General features: G+C 52.8%; 1 protein-coding gene across 5 annotated transcripts in view; it reads left to right on the top strand.

Annotated features, from left to right (window-relative positions):
• The first annotated feature begins 386 nt into the window (after positions 1-386).
• The window catches only part of EDA (ectodysplasin A), a 76,461-nt gene continuing 61,225 nt past the window's right edge, over positions 387-15,622 (top strand). For 2 of the 5 annotated variants that reach the window (XM_067005128.1, XM_067005127.1), the window contains exon 1: positions 388-859. In XM_067005128.1, coding sequence (XP_066861229.1) covers positions 530-859 — 330 coding nt within the window. In that variant the 5' untranslated portion in view covers positions 388-529. Of the gene's footprint in view, positions 860-15,622 lie in introns of all 5 variants that reach the window. The other 3 variants (XM_067005126.1, XM_067005125.1, XM_067005129.1) reach the window with 2 other exon arrangements.

Below are 15,622 nucleotides of genomic sequence, written 5' to 3'. Positions count from 1 at the left end.
TTTTCCTCTTTTCTTTTTTCTTTTTTTTTCCTTTTTCTTTTCTATTCTATTCTATTCTATTCTATTCTATTCTATTCTATTCTATTCTATTCTATTCTATTCTATTCTATTCTATTCTATTCTATTCTATTCTATTCTATTCTATTCTATTCTATTCTATCCTATCCTATCCTATCCTATCCTATCCTATCCTATCCCATCCCACCCCATCCCACCCCACCCCACCCCCCCGTGCCCCCAGCACCCCCCCGCCGCGCCCTCCGCTGTGCCGAGCCGAGCCGCGCTCCGAGGCCGGTCGGGGCGGAGCAGCCCCCCCCCGCCCCCCCGCCCCCCTCCCCGCCGCCCCTCCCCGCCGCCGAGCCCCGCCCGCTGGTGGGGCGCTGGGGCGGCCCCGGCCGCGCAGCCCCCGGCGGCCCGGCCCGGCACGGCACGGCACGGGGCGGCTCGGCGCGGCTCGGCACGGCGCGGCACGGCCCGGCCGAGCATGGAGCAGTAGCGGCTGGGCGCCTCGCCGCTCGGACCGCCGGCCATGGGCGCGGAGCGCAGGGGGGAGGCGGCCCGCGGGGGCTGCGCCTGCAGCGGCGGCGGCGGCGGCGGAGGAGGAGAAGGAGGAGGAGGAGGAGGAGGCGGCGGCAGCTGGCGGCTCTTCCTCGGCTTCTTCGCGCTGTCGCTGGCGCTGCACGTCCTGACGCTGGGCTGCTACCTGGAGCTGCGCTCCGAGCTGCGCCGCGAGCGGGGCCCGCAGCCCGCCGCCCCGCCGCGCCGCGATGGCACCGCGGCCGCACCGCCCGCGGCTCCGCCCGCAGCGCGCCCGCAGCGGCCGCCCGAGGGCGCCGAGCGGCGGCAGCAGCAGCAGCAGGTGGGTGCCGGGGGGCCCGGGGCCGAGCACTTGTCGCCGGGGGGGGGCGGGGGCCGCCGGCAGCGCTCCGGGAGGGCAGCCCCCCCGGGGCGCACCGCGCTCCACCTGCCGCCGAGCCCCGCCACCGCGACTCCGCCACCGCGACCGCGGCGGGCTCTCCGCGCGCACCCGGCGTGCTTCCCCCCCCCCCCTCCAGCCGCCCTAGGGCGCCCCGGTGCAGGGTTCCGCTGCCCCGTCGCCCCCCGGTGCGTAGGGCAGCCCCCAGCCATCAGCACCGGGGGCCGCACAGATCCGGCGTGCGCTGAGCCACCGGCCTGGGAACGCGCCCTCCCGCACGGCCCCGGGGCGAGCGAGCCGCTGCTCGGCCTCCGTGGCCGCACGCAGGGCCGGCGGGCTGCCCGCAGCCCCTCTGGGGCTCCGGCTCCCCGAAACGAACCCCGAGCAGCCGCCGAACTGGGAGAACCCGCGCTCTCAGGTCATCTCCCCTGCCCTTTGTTACTTAAGCGGTGTCAACGTAAAGTGAGCCTGAGCCGCTCGATGTCATGTTTGAGTTCTTGGATTGCCTTGTAATAGCATGCGGCTGGAGTTCCTTTCGCGTTATCATGCTAAATCTGCTCGGGCTTCAGAGCTCTTCTTTCCAGCGCATGTTTAATGAAATACCAGAGTGAATAGCTGAGGCATTCATAAATTACGGCGTTAGATAATTTGTCTCCGAATGTGTGCCGAGATCCAAATGCTGCTCTCCACAGCTGACAGACTCCAGATAAGGTAATGCTAATTATTAATTTATTTATTTTACATCTGCCCCGTCAGGCGCAAGAGGAAGGATTCTTGCAGACATGTTGAAGTAGTCGGTCGCGAGAGAAAGTTTCCTGGTAGTGGGAGCAGGCAGAGCTCTGGGCGCGATGGGCAGCGCGCAGTTTGCAGCCCAGCTGCCGGCCCCGAAAGCTGCCTGCTTGGAAGCGCACGCACTGACACCGTGGAATTAATGTTACTTGTGGCATTGTTTCTCCCCCGATTCTCCCTGACTGTTCTGCGTTGCCGTTTGCTTGAGTCTGTGTACGGCTGAAAAACCCCAGCCTTCAGCGTTGCAGCGTTTCATTAGTGTACCCATTTCCTGATTGCAGCAAGGAGGCGAGGTGTTTGCAAACAGCTTTCCCCTAAAAGTTAATAACGGTGCTAGAAACCTCGCAGTGCGTGTAGGATTCCTAGCTGCTTTCCAAACCCCAGCAGCCAGACTGCGCTGCTGTTAAACCCAGAGTGCAATCCCATGCAAACGTGTCCCGAGGCACAAGTCAGCACAACTGAAGCAGGAATGACTCAGTGAGCATTTCGGAGGGGTACCGGGGGGGGGCTGTGATCGGTGACACCGCTCCCCACGGGCCGGGGCGCGCAGCGGGGGGCTTCAGCGTCCCGACGGGCTGCGGGCTGCGACCCCGCGAGCCCTCCCTCCGCCGCTCCTCGGGACGGTCAGCGAAGAAGCAGAGTAAGCGCCGCATGTGCCGCAGCGCTCGTGCGAGCTGCTTTAAAGCCCTTCCCCTCCCTGACCCCCCTTTTATTTTATTTTCTTCCTTTGTGACCCGAGGCGGGAGGGAGGGGGAGGCCGGGGAGCGATGGTCAGCGCAGATATTTTGGCAGAAGCCTCGCTGGCGGCGTGCCAGAAATGACCTCATGACAGGAGCGAGATTTGGCAGCTCGATAACGTTCTGCTTTCCTATCTTACAGGGTATTCAAATATGTAACTAATTTAAGATACAAGGGCAATTTTTCATGGCAGAGGTTGAGGCATTGTAGTTCACATCTTTGTCCCAGAAGCTGCAGAGCGTTGCATCATCAGTTTGGCTTCTAGATTAAAAGTTCGTTAATGCCGCTTTAATTCATTGACTCTTCGATGGCTGCCGCTCCGAGGCGCGGCGGCGAGCTGGGCTGGGTGGCGGCCGCGCTGCTGTCGTGGTGCATTGGGCCCCGGCTGGCATTACAAAATACAAATCATCTCCGCGGATGGGTGTGCTCGTGGAGCACAAAGCGGGTCTGTCAGTGCGCTCGTTAGAGTTTGGCAGGCGCTCCGTTAATGGCTCCGTGGCAGGGAGCGGGCGGCAGGGTACCACACGCAGCCTGGTAAAACTTCTGTGCCTGATCCGGGCGATGTTGTGTTGTCAGGAAATCTCCGTTGCGGTGGCTGAGCGCTGCCTTTTCAGAGGAACCTGCTGGATCCCGAGTGTCGGCGACAAGCGGCTGCGGGCGGCGCAGGATCCGACCCCGTGCCGGTGCCAGCTCCTCGCGGGAGGACGGGTGGGGGCACCGGGCCCTTCAGCGTCAGGACACCCCGGGCCGAATCCCAAAACAACGTGTGCCGGTTTGGACGTGGGCTGTGACGAGGAAGGTGCTGTGGCGTAGCTGTTAGGGTGGGAGGCCGAGGGCCGGGCTGCTCGGAGCTCCGGCCTTGCCCGAGGCTGCCGCAGGGGCCCGGTGAGCACCCCCCGAGGCACTGTGCCTTGCGCCGCGTTCCTGGGGATGCTCACCTGAGGCCAGCGCAGGGCCAAACGGGTGTCCTGAGGCGGGCACAAAAACTGCCAGAGCCTGCCTGGAGTGCGGTCAGACACCCACCAGCTGTGCCAGGCCAAGCTAGCCCTGGAGGCATGTGTGAAGGGAGGCTGGCTGCTCGGGGCTGCTGCAGAGTCAGGCCAGAAAGGTGCTGAGCAGCGACTCGATGGATGCGCACGGAGCCCTCTGACGAGGCGGCTGGGCCCTGGGCACAGCCGCAGGAGCTCGCTGCGTGCCGGGACCAGTGCTGTAGGAGGGCACGCAGCCTGCGGCCACCAGCACGGTCACGCTCTGGGCCATCCCATGCCAGGAGCTCCCAGTCGCTGCTCGTGCCGGTGACTTAAAGTACAAGGTGCGCACGGGACTGAAAATACATGACCTGAACACTTTTTGTCTTTCCTTACTGATCGTAAACCTGCAGGACCTACGAGTGCCTTCAGAAGAGGGACCTGTTACCACCGAGCGTTTTATTCTTTGAGCTGTTGGCTCTTTGTATTTGGCGATTTAAACCTTGAGCTCCTGTGGCCAAGTTGCCAGAGCGGTCACAAATAGATGGGACGCAGGTAAAGAAGGAGGGGTGTCCTGGAGGTGTCCCCTGGCGTTTGTTCCCTGCCCCGTCCTGGGACGCACCAGGTCGGAAGCATGGTGCTGGGACGGACGGGCTGCAGGTGCCCTCCGGAGCAGCAGTTGTGTGGGAGTGGGGAACTGCACAGGAAAGCTCACTTGACCTCTGATGGCTTGAGGGTACCTCGGTGTCATTGCCTCACCTATGCGAAATACCAGTTATTTTGTTCCTTGTCTCAATTCCAGCCCCGGAGTGCAGGTATGATTTGTACAGCAAGCTGTCGTGTGGCCTAGAAGCCATTAAAGCTGCTTCAGAAACATCCTTCATCATGTCCCAAACCCACCTGCGTGCCTGGCTCCCACATCCCGAGCCAAGAGGCCGTGCGGGTGCGCCACGGATCTGCAAAGAGCTAGAGCACGGCCGTGCGACAGAGCGGTCCTGTTTAAGGACGTGTTTAATGGTTTGTTTTCCCTCGAATTACACTTGGCAATCCTAATTGTCGCCGAAGGAAGCTTGTACATGACAGTAAAGGGAGACCACAGCGCGCTATCTGGCTAATAGCGCTCCATGCCTTTGGTAACCTTCATGCACGTTTTAATAGTGCCCTTCCCTCGGCGGGGGGAACGACATGCCTGAGGTTGCGTGAGGTTTGGGGGGTGTGCCGGGGGGAGAGGCGTGTAGCGTGATCGCCTGATATCAAATAGAAAACATATTCGTGCTACTATGCCTAGGAATATTCTGTGCAGAACCTGGCACGGATCCATAAGCTCCAGTTCTTTACGAAGAAAATCGTGCACGGCGTCAGGAGAAAGAGAGCGGGTGCCGGGCGTGCCGCGTGCGCCTCGCGCGTGCTCTGCGTGAGGCTGGGGGCGTGCTGGGGCTTCAGCACCAACGAGCTTGCTTATTGACAGACGTACCGTGCCTCTTCGGTGCCGTTCGTTCCCCCTTGTTGCCCCGTGCCAAGCAGGTTAGGCGGACACGCCGTCTTCTGTTTGTGCTGGTTGCTCGCTGACTCTCGCACGATGCCGAGCGCAGGTTTTGCTTTTTGGCTGAGCCTCGGGCTGCTGGATGTCATCACTGCCCAGCTGCTCAGCCCAGCAGGCTCACGCCTCGGGGAAGCCGTCAGTAGGACCGTGCCAGCTCTCCTGCCTCCCAGCGCACGTCAGGGGGGACGGGTGCTGGAAAACAACTGATAACTGTGCAGCACAATAGGAAACTTTTTTTTTTTTTTCTCCTCCCTACCCCAGCCAAGAGCACAGGAAAAGTAGATGGGGGACAAGCGTGGAGAGCACTCGGTGATGCGCGGGAAGGAAAAGAGGAAATGCTTGGGATCACGGAGGTGCTGATGTATTGTAGGAAACAGAAACGTGAGCACGGGAGTAGCCAAGAGCTTGGTCAGGTCTCAGCTCAGATACAACACAAAGCGCTTTATCAAACTGTGATAGTATTTTAACCTTTTAATGTTGTTTTTCGTACCGCATAATACTATAAATCTTCCCTGCTCTTCCATACACATGTAGTATCTTGTAATGCTAATTAAACTGCACACAGTCCTAATTTTGCTCTCATACTAATCCAATATATTTTTCTTGACTCGAAGCCAAGCCCTGAGAACCTCAGAGCATGCAAAGCTCTCAATCCACTCTTATTATATGTTAATGACTTTGTATTTTAATATCTTTCAACACTTAAGAGGATGTTATTTTTTTAGAGGTGTCTGGCTGCAAAAGGTAACCCGTATGCGAGAGGCTGAGGGGTTTCTGCCAGTGCAGAGCAGTAAACAAATTCCCCGCAATAAGTGGTAAGTGCATCTCTGAAGATGTGATCTGTCAGAATTCATTGTGCACAAATACAAATTACAGCGAGATTTGGATGTAATTTTAAAATAGTTAACTGTCTTTATAGGTTAGGAAAATAAAACTCCTGCCTAGACTTTTACATGTTGCAGTTGTAAGTGCTCTCTTGTTAAACTCTTGGGGAAACGAACTGTTTTTGTATGCTAATGGTGCTGATGCCAGTTGGGCCTGAACGCTACTATAACAGAAATAATTACTAACAGATGTGGGGATATTAAAATGAGCTCTTTCCATAAGGCCAAATAAAATTCTGTTGTAAGTGCAAAGTACTAAATATGCGAGATTGTATTGATGAAATGCCAGTGCTGTAATGCGTTCCAAATGGCAAGTGCCAGCATCCTCTGACTAAAGCTGCACCTCGGCTGCAGCTCGGCTCTCCCCAGTACGCTCCGCACTTCCTCGTAAATGGCTCGCGCAGCAGGAGGAGCAGAGCAGCGACTCGCGAGGATCTGTAGATCTGCAAGCCATTTAGCTCAGCGCAGTGCCTCCTGTCTTTGCGTGGGGGGAGAGGAATGCCATGCAAAGCCGAGCCCTGTGCCCGCAGCGCTTTCTTCGTGGTCAGGCTCATTCGGGAGAAGTAAACGCGTGGAAGCAGCCGTGGGAAGCTCGCCTGTGCTGCGGGCACGCCGGCGTTGCGTGGCTTTGCAGCAGCGGGCCTTGCACGGTGTCACGCCGGCAGGCTTTGCGGGGTGCGGTGTGGCGTTGCAGCAGCGTGTGTGTGTTTGGATGGCTTTGGCATGGCTTTGCGTGGTTTTGCGCGTGGCGCGGCGTTGCAGCAGCGTGTGTGTGTTTGGATGGCTTTGGCATGGCTTTGCGTGGTTTTGCGCGTGGCGCGGCATTGCAGCAGGTGTTGCAGGGCACGGTTTTGCCGCGTGTCACGCAGGGTTGCGGGTGTTCTGTGGCTCTGCAGCAGCGGGGTTCGCGTGGCCTTGCAGCGGGATGCTGCGGGGCGCAGCGGGATGCTGCGGGGCACAGCAGGGGGCACGGTCTAAATACGTGTTAAATTCGGGCAAAGATCACAATAGACCGAGCCACTGAAGTGATGGCAAACGTCACTTTACAACAGCAGGCCCTTCTTTTCTCTGCTGTTTCCTCCCCCCTTTACAAGAGGCAGGATGTGCCAATAGCTCGCAGAGCCTTAGCAGCTCATCAGTCACAAAGCAGGGTTAAATGCCACATCGCCCTCCGGCAATGGGTGCTGGTGCGCCGCTGTCCCTGTGGCTGTCCCTGTGCGCAGCCTTTGTTTGGCTCCCATTCATCCCGCCTTTGCAATTCATTTCACCTCTGTGCTTTAAATCTCTCTCCAGGCACATAACAAGGCAGAGGGAGGAAGACGGCGAAGTAGTTTGTTAAGCCATCGCTCGATGGAAAATCCACCTCTGGAGCGGGTAACAGCTCTGCGGTCCCGTGTGGCACAGGCAGAAGTGCAGATTCCTCGCCACGGCCCCACTGCCCTGCCGAGGAGGGGGGGCTGTGGTCCCCAGCAGCAGCCTCTGCAGCAGCGAGGTGTGCCCGTCTCAGGAAAATGCTGTCCCTGGGCTTTGGGGTCTCATCCCAGCCGGTGTTCTCCACCCCATCACAGTGAGCGCTGCGTTGTAGGCATGGTTTTCTGTGTGTTTAAAAATAATAATAACAATTAATTGGTTGAAACTGGGGCAGAGATGGGACAAACGCCTGCTGGGGCATCCCTGCACCAGAAGATGCTCTTCCGCCCTCTCTCCCCCCCTTATTCTAGGGGTAGCCCCAGTGGGGAATGGGGTTCACGTAAGGTAAAATAACGTAATGCATCCAGGTATGCAGCGAACACCCCGTCAGCTTGCTTTCTGCGGCTGAAGGGAAGCCCAAGAATTTGAAGGCATAAATGCAGGTTACTGCAAATTGCAGCTTACGGCCGTGAGGTGCTGGGCTCCCCCCGTCGGCATTGCCAAACGAGAGCTGGGAGCAGTGCTCCTGGCCTGCGGGGCCCTGGCCTAGGGTTTGGAGCGAGTGTGTCCTTCAGCCTCCTGCAGTGCTGCCGCTGGCCTTCACCGGCGCTTTTCCTTAACTTTTTCTGGGGTAGGAAAACCGGTAAATCATTTACAGCTCTTGCTGTGCCACCTTGCTGTGACACCGAGCTGAAAAAACAACTCGCGTTGATAAAGGAGATTTTTTTTTCCTTGCTGCTGTTGCAGGATTCTTTCGTTCTGGCTCTTAGTGCATTTGACCCATTGCCCCCTGTCCACCTGGATCCTCATCAGGGTTTGGGAGACTTGGCGATGCAAGAGTTAGAAGGGGTACTGTTTCTGTCTGGAAAGCTTTAATTCTTGTTCCCATTAAACATACCCAGGCAGAAAAAGGAGAGCAAAATCTGAATTGCTGGATTTGCAATTGATGAGGCGTACCGAGAGAGAGCAGGGTGAAAATGTGGAGAGAGAGTAGCTGGTTTTTAACTGCAGCTGTTGCTACCTTTTTAGTGATAATGAACCAAATTGGCTGCTCCTGGCTGCGGCTGGGCTTGCTGGTGCTTGTTTGTGCAGCATCACTAGCTCCTGGCCCCGGGGACCCGCCGTCCTCCTGGCCCGGGGCGTGGGAAGAAGCTGGGCTATCTCCGGGTCTCCAAGTAAATCGTGGGGGCATTTTTCTGCTGAAGGTCGAAGGGAGGCCTCTTCTCGTTGCTGGTGAATGATGGAGTTGAAAGATATCTGTTGTCCTTTTTCAATGAATATTGTATCTTCTTTTTAGCAACGTCTTTATTGCTGGCCTGGAGTTCTGCTTTAATGTGAATTATCATCTTCATTTCTTGGCATCCTCGGATAACAAACCCATGACGTTATTTTTTGAGTTTATATTGGTTGCAGTTCCGTTCTTAACCGTGTCTGCACTATTTCTCCTGTTGCTGAAAGGAGCAGCTCTGACCTCCAAATGCGTGCCCAGCCCCCTGGGCTGCGCAGGGCTCGCTCTCGAGCGTGGGAAGAAGCCCCCGTGAGAAGCGCAGCTGTCCTGGTGCTGCTGTGCCTGTGTTTCTGCTCCTCGCAACTTGCTGCGTGCCCAGGATCCTGTCTGGGCTGTGCCTGCCCCCAGCATCTCGCTGCTGTTCTCGCTGGGTCGCCGCCTGGCCCCTCTGTGCTCCTCTGCAGGGCAGCGTCCCCGAGCTGGGAGCTGTTCTAAGACGCAGTGAGAAGCAGGCTTGGAGGCTTCAGCAAACCGGGCACGAACGCTCCTGGCTGCGGGGTGGGCACCAACGCTGTGTAGCCAGGAGCTGTGCGTCTGCTGGCTGCTGCTTCTGCTTTTTTTCTACTTTTTTCTTTTTTTTTTTCTTTTTTAAGTAGGGGAAAAAGTGCTAAGCCTGTTGCATAATACTGAGTAACCAAAAATCGCTTTATTTTGGTGTTCTTTCTAGTGGCGAAGTTTTCTTTTTGGGAAAGCTTATAGCACCTGAGCACTGTCGTGGTGTTGCTCAGGTTCTTGGAGGAGGTGGCATTCTTTTATTTTTTGTTTTCCTTATCTTTGTATTATTGTAAATACGGAGGATCACAGCAGTGCCACCAGCTAAAGTTTGGTAGCAAAGCTCATGGGATGATAGAGTCCTTCCCTTGCTCACAGATGACACGCACCAACCTCTTCCCTTTGGCCTGCTTCCCTTCCAGACCTTGTGTGTGTTCACCGAGGAGTTCTCTCATCTTTCTTTAGCAAAAAATTAAATAAGCCACTGTTGGACTTTGCAGCAGGTCTTAGCTTTTACTGATGCTGTGCTAAGACTCGAGCTCGTTCTTCAGTAGAAGCGGTGCTGCCATCTTTTGCTTGAGGACAAAGACGGGAGCGTGTGCAGGAGGAGCTGGCAGGCCATGCAGCTGTGGGTTTGAATTCAGAGAAAGCTGCTCTGCACGATTTCGAGGTCAGTTATGTTGCACGAGGCTGGACCTTGCTCTCCCATGAGAGCTACCTGGCTGCTGCCCGTCTGCAGCAGCTCGCCTGCTTGTAAATGCAGCATCAACATTTTATTCTAAAATACACATGTATATATATATTTTCAGTGATTAAGGTTTAAAAAAAAAAAACTCAACTAAACATGAAACTCAAATCTCATAATGTGCTTGCTTTTACAGGTCACTTTTTATTGATGCATCGCTTCATTTTTAAAGAATTTCTAAGTTGCTTATAGGCTTTTTCCCTTTTTACGAGGAAGCTTTATAGCTTAAAGTACCTTCATGTGATTTGGGTTCTTTTTTAGTGTTATTCGGTATAAAAGAGCACAATGTCTTAAATTGAGTTAGCATGCATTTTTATGGTTTATATGCTCAAATCGGTTGTACTTCCATCTCCTTGCTGTCTCCCTTGCGGTGGCTGGGCTGGAGAAGTTCTGATCATGCTCGCTGACCGCAGCTACGCTAACAGCAGCACAATATAAAAATGCCATTCTTGTGGAATTTTAAAGTGGTTTTGATGTTTATATGTGCTCGTGACTCTTTAATCTCTACTTCCAAGGAAGGTGTGACTTTATTTTCTGTGTGTTTTTGTTCTGGACAAGATCTAACGGGTGTTGCTCTAACAACATGGGTTTTTTCTGCTGCTCCCCGTGACTGATGATGGCTTGCTTGTGACACAGCGTAGTATTCAGGTGGCCATGAGGCCCTTTCTCTGAAGTTGTAGTAGTGTTTGTTTCCTAAAACTTGAGTATTGAATCCAGACTGACTAAATCTTTACAAAGGAAAAATTACTGTATTTAGTAATAAAATGAAACGTGAGCTCGTTGGGTTCAAATGAATGCATTCAGACTTGAGCAGCAGAATTAACTTTCAGGTGCTGTGTTTGCGAAGGCAGCAATGGAGTACTGGAACCGTATGAATTCCAGATGGAACTGCAGCAGCAGAACTGCCCGCTTCACGGGGAGCTGCAGCACTGGTCCTGGACACCCAGGGGGTGTCATGTGCAACTCCAAAGTCATGTCCAACTTCAGCTGAGAGGAAGGAGACAGCAAGGGCATGGTCTTAATAGTTCTTCATTACTAACACGCTATTTCTAGGTCAGCTTGAAATTCCTCTGGGTGCTGCAGAGGAGCAGGAGCCCCTAGAAATCAGCATGAGCGTGAAGGAAGTTTCCATCACAATTATGATCATGGCTGAAGAGCATGCAGGTCTTGGTTTCTTGGTCACTGGCATAGTGTGAGCCTTCTGGCTTTTGTCCCCTGTTAGAACTTGAAATCGTGGGCTCCACAGCCTGCAGGGCAAAGCCATCGACCAGTTTTCCTGCAGGGAGACAAACGAAGGACGGGCGACAGCACCCGCGGGCTTGGCTCTGCCAGGCGTGCGGTCCTGTGCGAGGGTGGTTTTGGTACCTGGGGTGATGGCAGCTGCTGGGCGAGGAGAGGAACGGCAGACTCCTGTGGCCGCCTCCTCCTGCTGGGCTTAGTCACGCTGACGAGATTAAAATTTAATCTGATTATATTATCTCTGCGGCATTAATTAGGGCTCCACAATTTTCCAGCCACATCCTTGACAGTGCTAATGGGAGCTCTTGAGACTGCTGTGTGGTGAAATGGTGGGGTGAGTTATTCGCATGTAATTCTCCAAAACCTCAAGGAAAGCATTGCAACTTTGCGTCAGTTTATTGTCATGTGAGAGATGACGATCAGTTAGGATGCTGTTTGGCTCGAACTCCATTTCTACAGACAAATTGCATCACAATGTAGTAATTACCATGATAATTTAAAAAAAAAAAAAAAAGATAAGTAGAAACAAAACAAAATAATAATATAACTGGTCGATCCCTGCCAGGCTAATAGTCAGAAGATTTTGCAGGGATGCAGCCAGAGGTACCAGATTTCTGAAGGAGTCTGATTTCAGCTTGCTTAAGGTATGTTGATAATGGCTCTTGCAGCTAAATGCATTTGGTGAAAGCATTGAGAACAAAGATAATGCTCTTTAAAGCCTTCAACAGGTCAACTGTGAGGGCCTTTGGAGGCTCAACACAAGCCTTGCTTGGGTTTATGTCTGGTGAGACACCGGATCAATGAGAAGCACCAAACCTCGTGCTGCCAGAAATGCTACCGGGCAGCAGTGGTGTGCGCGTGGTGGCATTTTGTGAGGAGCTGGAGAGTCTTGTGCTTGTGTCGGTGTCTGCAATTTAATCGTGTTGAGCAGCTCTGCCCCTGGCATCGCCCACGTGCCGGGGTGCCCAGCGCACCGAAGCTGGGTGCCGGGGCCGCGCCGCACTCCCTCGGCCGCACGCTATCTGCAAATGCCGCAAGCGTCAGCGAAGTCACGTAGCGGGGAGCAGCAGCCAGTGCGCGGCTCTGAAGCCGAAAGCAGCATGCCTGTAATAAAAGCAGGCTCCGACTTCAAACAAATGTGTACTGCACAGTTGTTGTTAGCACTCTGATGTGCGGCTGCAGAACTTGGACAATTTATAGTCCTTGCATCAAGCGTCTTAGTCAGTTCCATATGTGCTGTCTTCATGCGTTTGCTGGTATGAAATGGTAGGATAAGATCTCGGAAGTTGAGGTCTTCAAGTGTTAAATACAAAGCATTGCTCCTGCAGGCTCAGCTCTGCTGATCCAAGTGTCTGGCGCACATTTCTAACAACAGCCTGAATTTGCCAAGGAAAATTACGCTAGATATAGCAAATAGCTGTCAACTCTTTCCTCCCTAGTCTGTCAGTCTGCTTTTCGCTCTCTTTTCAGAAAAACGGGGATGTTTGGAAGTGAGAGGAGAGGTAGGCTTTTCTGTTCAGCGTGCTCCTAGGGATGCCTCCCAAGCTCAGTGAAGCCCCAGCCCCTCTCCTCCATCTCCTTGCCCTCTCGGGTCCCTTTGCAGACCCACTGCTGAGGGCTGCATCGAGCCTGGAGTAACTTGAGTTCTCCTATGCTAACCAAGTATGCAAGGAGGAATTTTGGCTAACGTATTAACTAGCTCTGAGGAAGCAGTTCCTGCGTAACCAAGACGTTTCACAGTTCACTGACGCTGTCACCCTGCACTTGTGGATACCTGCTGTTACAACAGACCAGGCACGGCCACGTATGGGTGGCTGCGGCTGCGCTTGGAGCAAAGTCCCCGGGCTGGTGTCCCCCGCCTGGAGCACTGTGTGCTTCTCGGGGCTTGGTGGTTCCTGGCTCAAAGCTGCTGGAAAATGAGTCTTCTAAATGGTAACCCTGATAACGACAGTCAGCGGGGGCGGCTGGGGAAGTCGAATTTTTGGTCAGCTCTCAGTCAAACATCTGGGCAGCTTCAAATGACGCCTGAATCAGGTACTTAACTGGTTAAATATTCCTGCTGTTGATCTACAAAAGCAACGACAGGTATCTTCTGCTGGATCCGCATTTGTTGTATCAAATCTGGCAAATAGTGCAAATTTTTATGTTGTGAACAGGAACCATGCCCTGAGGCTATGACTGAAAGGAAAGGTCTCATTGACATATTTACCTAGCAATTTTGCCATCATTAAATACGCTTTCTCGAAAACCCCAAACCCCAGAACAATAGCAACAGAAAAACACTGAAGGTTTTGTGAGCAGATGCAGCTTCAAGATAACAAATTATTTTTGCTCTTTGTTTGACTACTTGGCATTTAAAAGGTAATTAAAATGAGGCCAAGTGTAGCTAGAGAGTTTGTTTTAAAAAAAGTCTCTGTGCTTGGAGAATGAAGCAAAAGTGCATTTGTGAGAAATGGAGGCACTGTCCCGTGAAAAATCAATATTAATCTTTCAGGTTGTAAAGCGGTAACACTTGTTCTGATCCAGCTGTTTCCTTTTCTTTCAATATTAATTTTCACGATAGATAAAGCTACTGAGATTGAAGTTGGTCCAAACTACACCTGGAGTGCTCTGTTAACACTGGCATGTATAACACTGAGTAATAATGCATCGTTTCTAAGAATGGTCTTAGAGGGTTGTTGTACAAAGAAGGGCATAAGAAACATGATACTAAAATTGTGATTACTGGCAGAAATGCTTTGCAATGGGGAAATTTTAGTTTAGTCAGGGTTGCTTACATGCCTTTCTTCCAGCCGAAGGGCAAATGACGCTGTTAGCGTTAAATGTTAGTCTATGACATCTGAACATGAAATATGCCTTACCTCTCCAAGACTGAGTTGCAGTTATCGCTGTTCCAAAAATTCTTCCCTGGTTTTTATTTTTGGCCTTGCCCAAAAATGGACCCATGTTAAATGTTCATGCTATTAAAGTGTTTGGTTGGAAGGGAAAAGCACCGATTAAATGTACTTTAGGGAAAGGTCCATTGAAGAGCAACAGAATACGGGGGGGTCTGGACAGCCCTGTGGGACACTGCGTTGGCTCATGGGTGGCTTCACCCTCCGTGGTGGCCCGAGGGGCCATTCTGAGGGGTGCTAACATAGCCCGTGCTGTGAAAACCGTGGGTTTGAGGCCCTTAGTCTCAAAGGGCCTTGGAGGGCCCTTATCCCTTCGTCTGTTTTGCTCTGAGGTTTGCACCTTTAAAAAAATAAAAGAAAAAAGAAATCAGATTCTTGATGTAGCTGTTAAGTCTTCTGGGCACGGTCTACCTCGGCCCTTTCCAAGGACTGCCCGCACTTCTCTTTTACTGGCAGCGTGGTATTACCAGCTGCCCCCAGCCCATGGCAGCAGCGTGGATCCATTCTGCAGCTGGAAACGAATATTTTGAAGGGACTTTGTCACATTTAAAAACTGGTTTTGTTCCATCGGAGGCAGTGGAGCCTGCAGCCTGGCTGGGAGGATGCTGTTTCCAGGCAGCTCTATCCGTTTTTGGTTGATTCTGCCGTCGAAGCATGCTGCGGGCCCTGTGTGGCACTCAGCCCTCAGGCCTCGTGCCGCGCACGGTGGCTCTCGGGCCTGTAAAGCTCTGACTCAGGTGGCGGTGTCTAGGCTGAGCAGTGGTGGTGATAAACCTTGTCTCCTTCTTCAATTGCTCGATAAAAGCACGTGAGGGCACGTGCACGTTGTTTGTTTGTGCAAGCATTTCCCTTCCGCTGCCCTTCTCGCCCCAGTGAAATGACTTTCAGCAGCAGTCTGTATTTACAGCCGTCAGCTCGCGGTTTGCCCTCAGGCCACATCCACCCCCCGAAAGTGCAGCGGGGTTTTGAGGGGAATTTTTGGCACTTCTGTCCAGAACCAAAAGCCCTGTGTGTGAGATAAGGAGAGCAGGCTGGCACCTGAGGCCGGGCTGTCGGGCTTGGAGGGGTGCAGAGGCCAGGGTGTGCCTCTTGGTTCCGCCCCAGCCTCCCGAGCATCTCGGTGGTAATACCAAGCCTTGGATATTATTTTAAAAATTGCTTTCGGTAAAAATCAGACTTGTAGGGTGGATTAAGTTTAAAATTTTCATGCTAGCCTAGTTGGAAACATGTCACTATGCATATTTTACACTTAGAGGATCCCTGTGGTGATTATTTTGCCTTTTCCTAGTTCTGTGCTAAGAATGAACAAGTAAAGATTACTCTTATTTTTTTACATTTCTGCTGTCCTTGCAGAATGCAGGCACTTTCAGATTGAAAGGAGTTGGGTTATTTCTTACAGAATCCTAGTTTTCTTTTTCCCCCATGCTAACGCCATAACATAATTGTTTGCACATAAATTAAGCAGAATTCTTTGGCCAGCTCTTCTGCACACCTGTGCACTCACTCACATGTTCTGCCAATAAATCGCTACGGCTGAATGTTACTTCTAAAATACTTGCTGAAGAATGATTTTTGAAATCTGAAAATTATTGCACTAATGCTTGAACTACTCAGGAATAGTGATTTCCACTGCCCCCCGCTCCCCTCCAAGACCTAAACTTGTACTTCTGATACAGTCATTTGTGAATTAGTGTTATGTGCAGATGTGTTATTCGT

Source organism: Anser cygnoides, chromosome 13 (assembly GCF_040182565.1).
Source record: "Anser cygnoides isolate HZ-2024a breed goose chromosome 13, Taihu_goose_T2T_genome, whole genome shotgun sequence".
Taxonomy (NCBI): Eukaryota; Metazoa; Chordata; class Aves; order Anseriformes; family Anatidae; genus Anser; species Anser cygnoides.
Note: the sequence above shows the minus strand (reverse complement) of the source record. Positions and strands in the feature narration are given on the sequence as shown.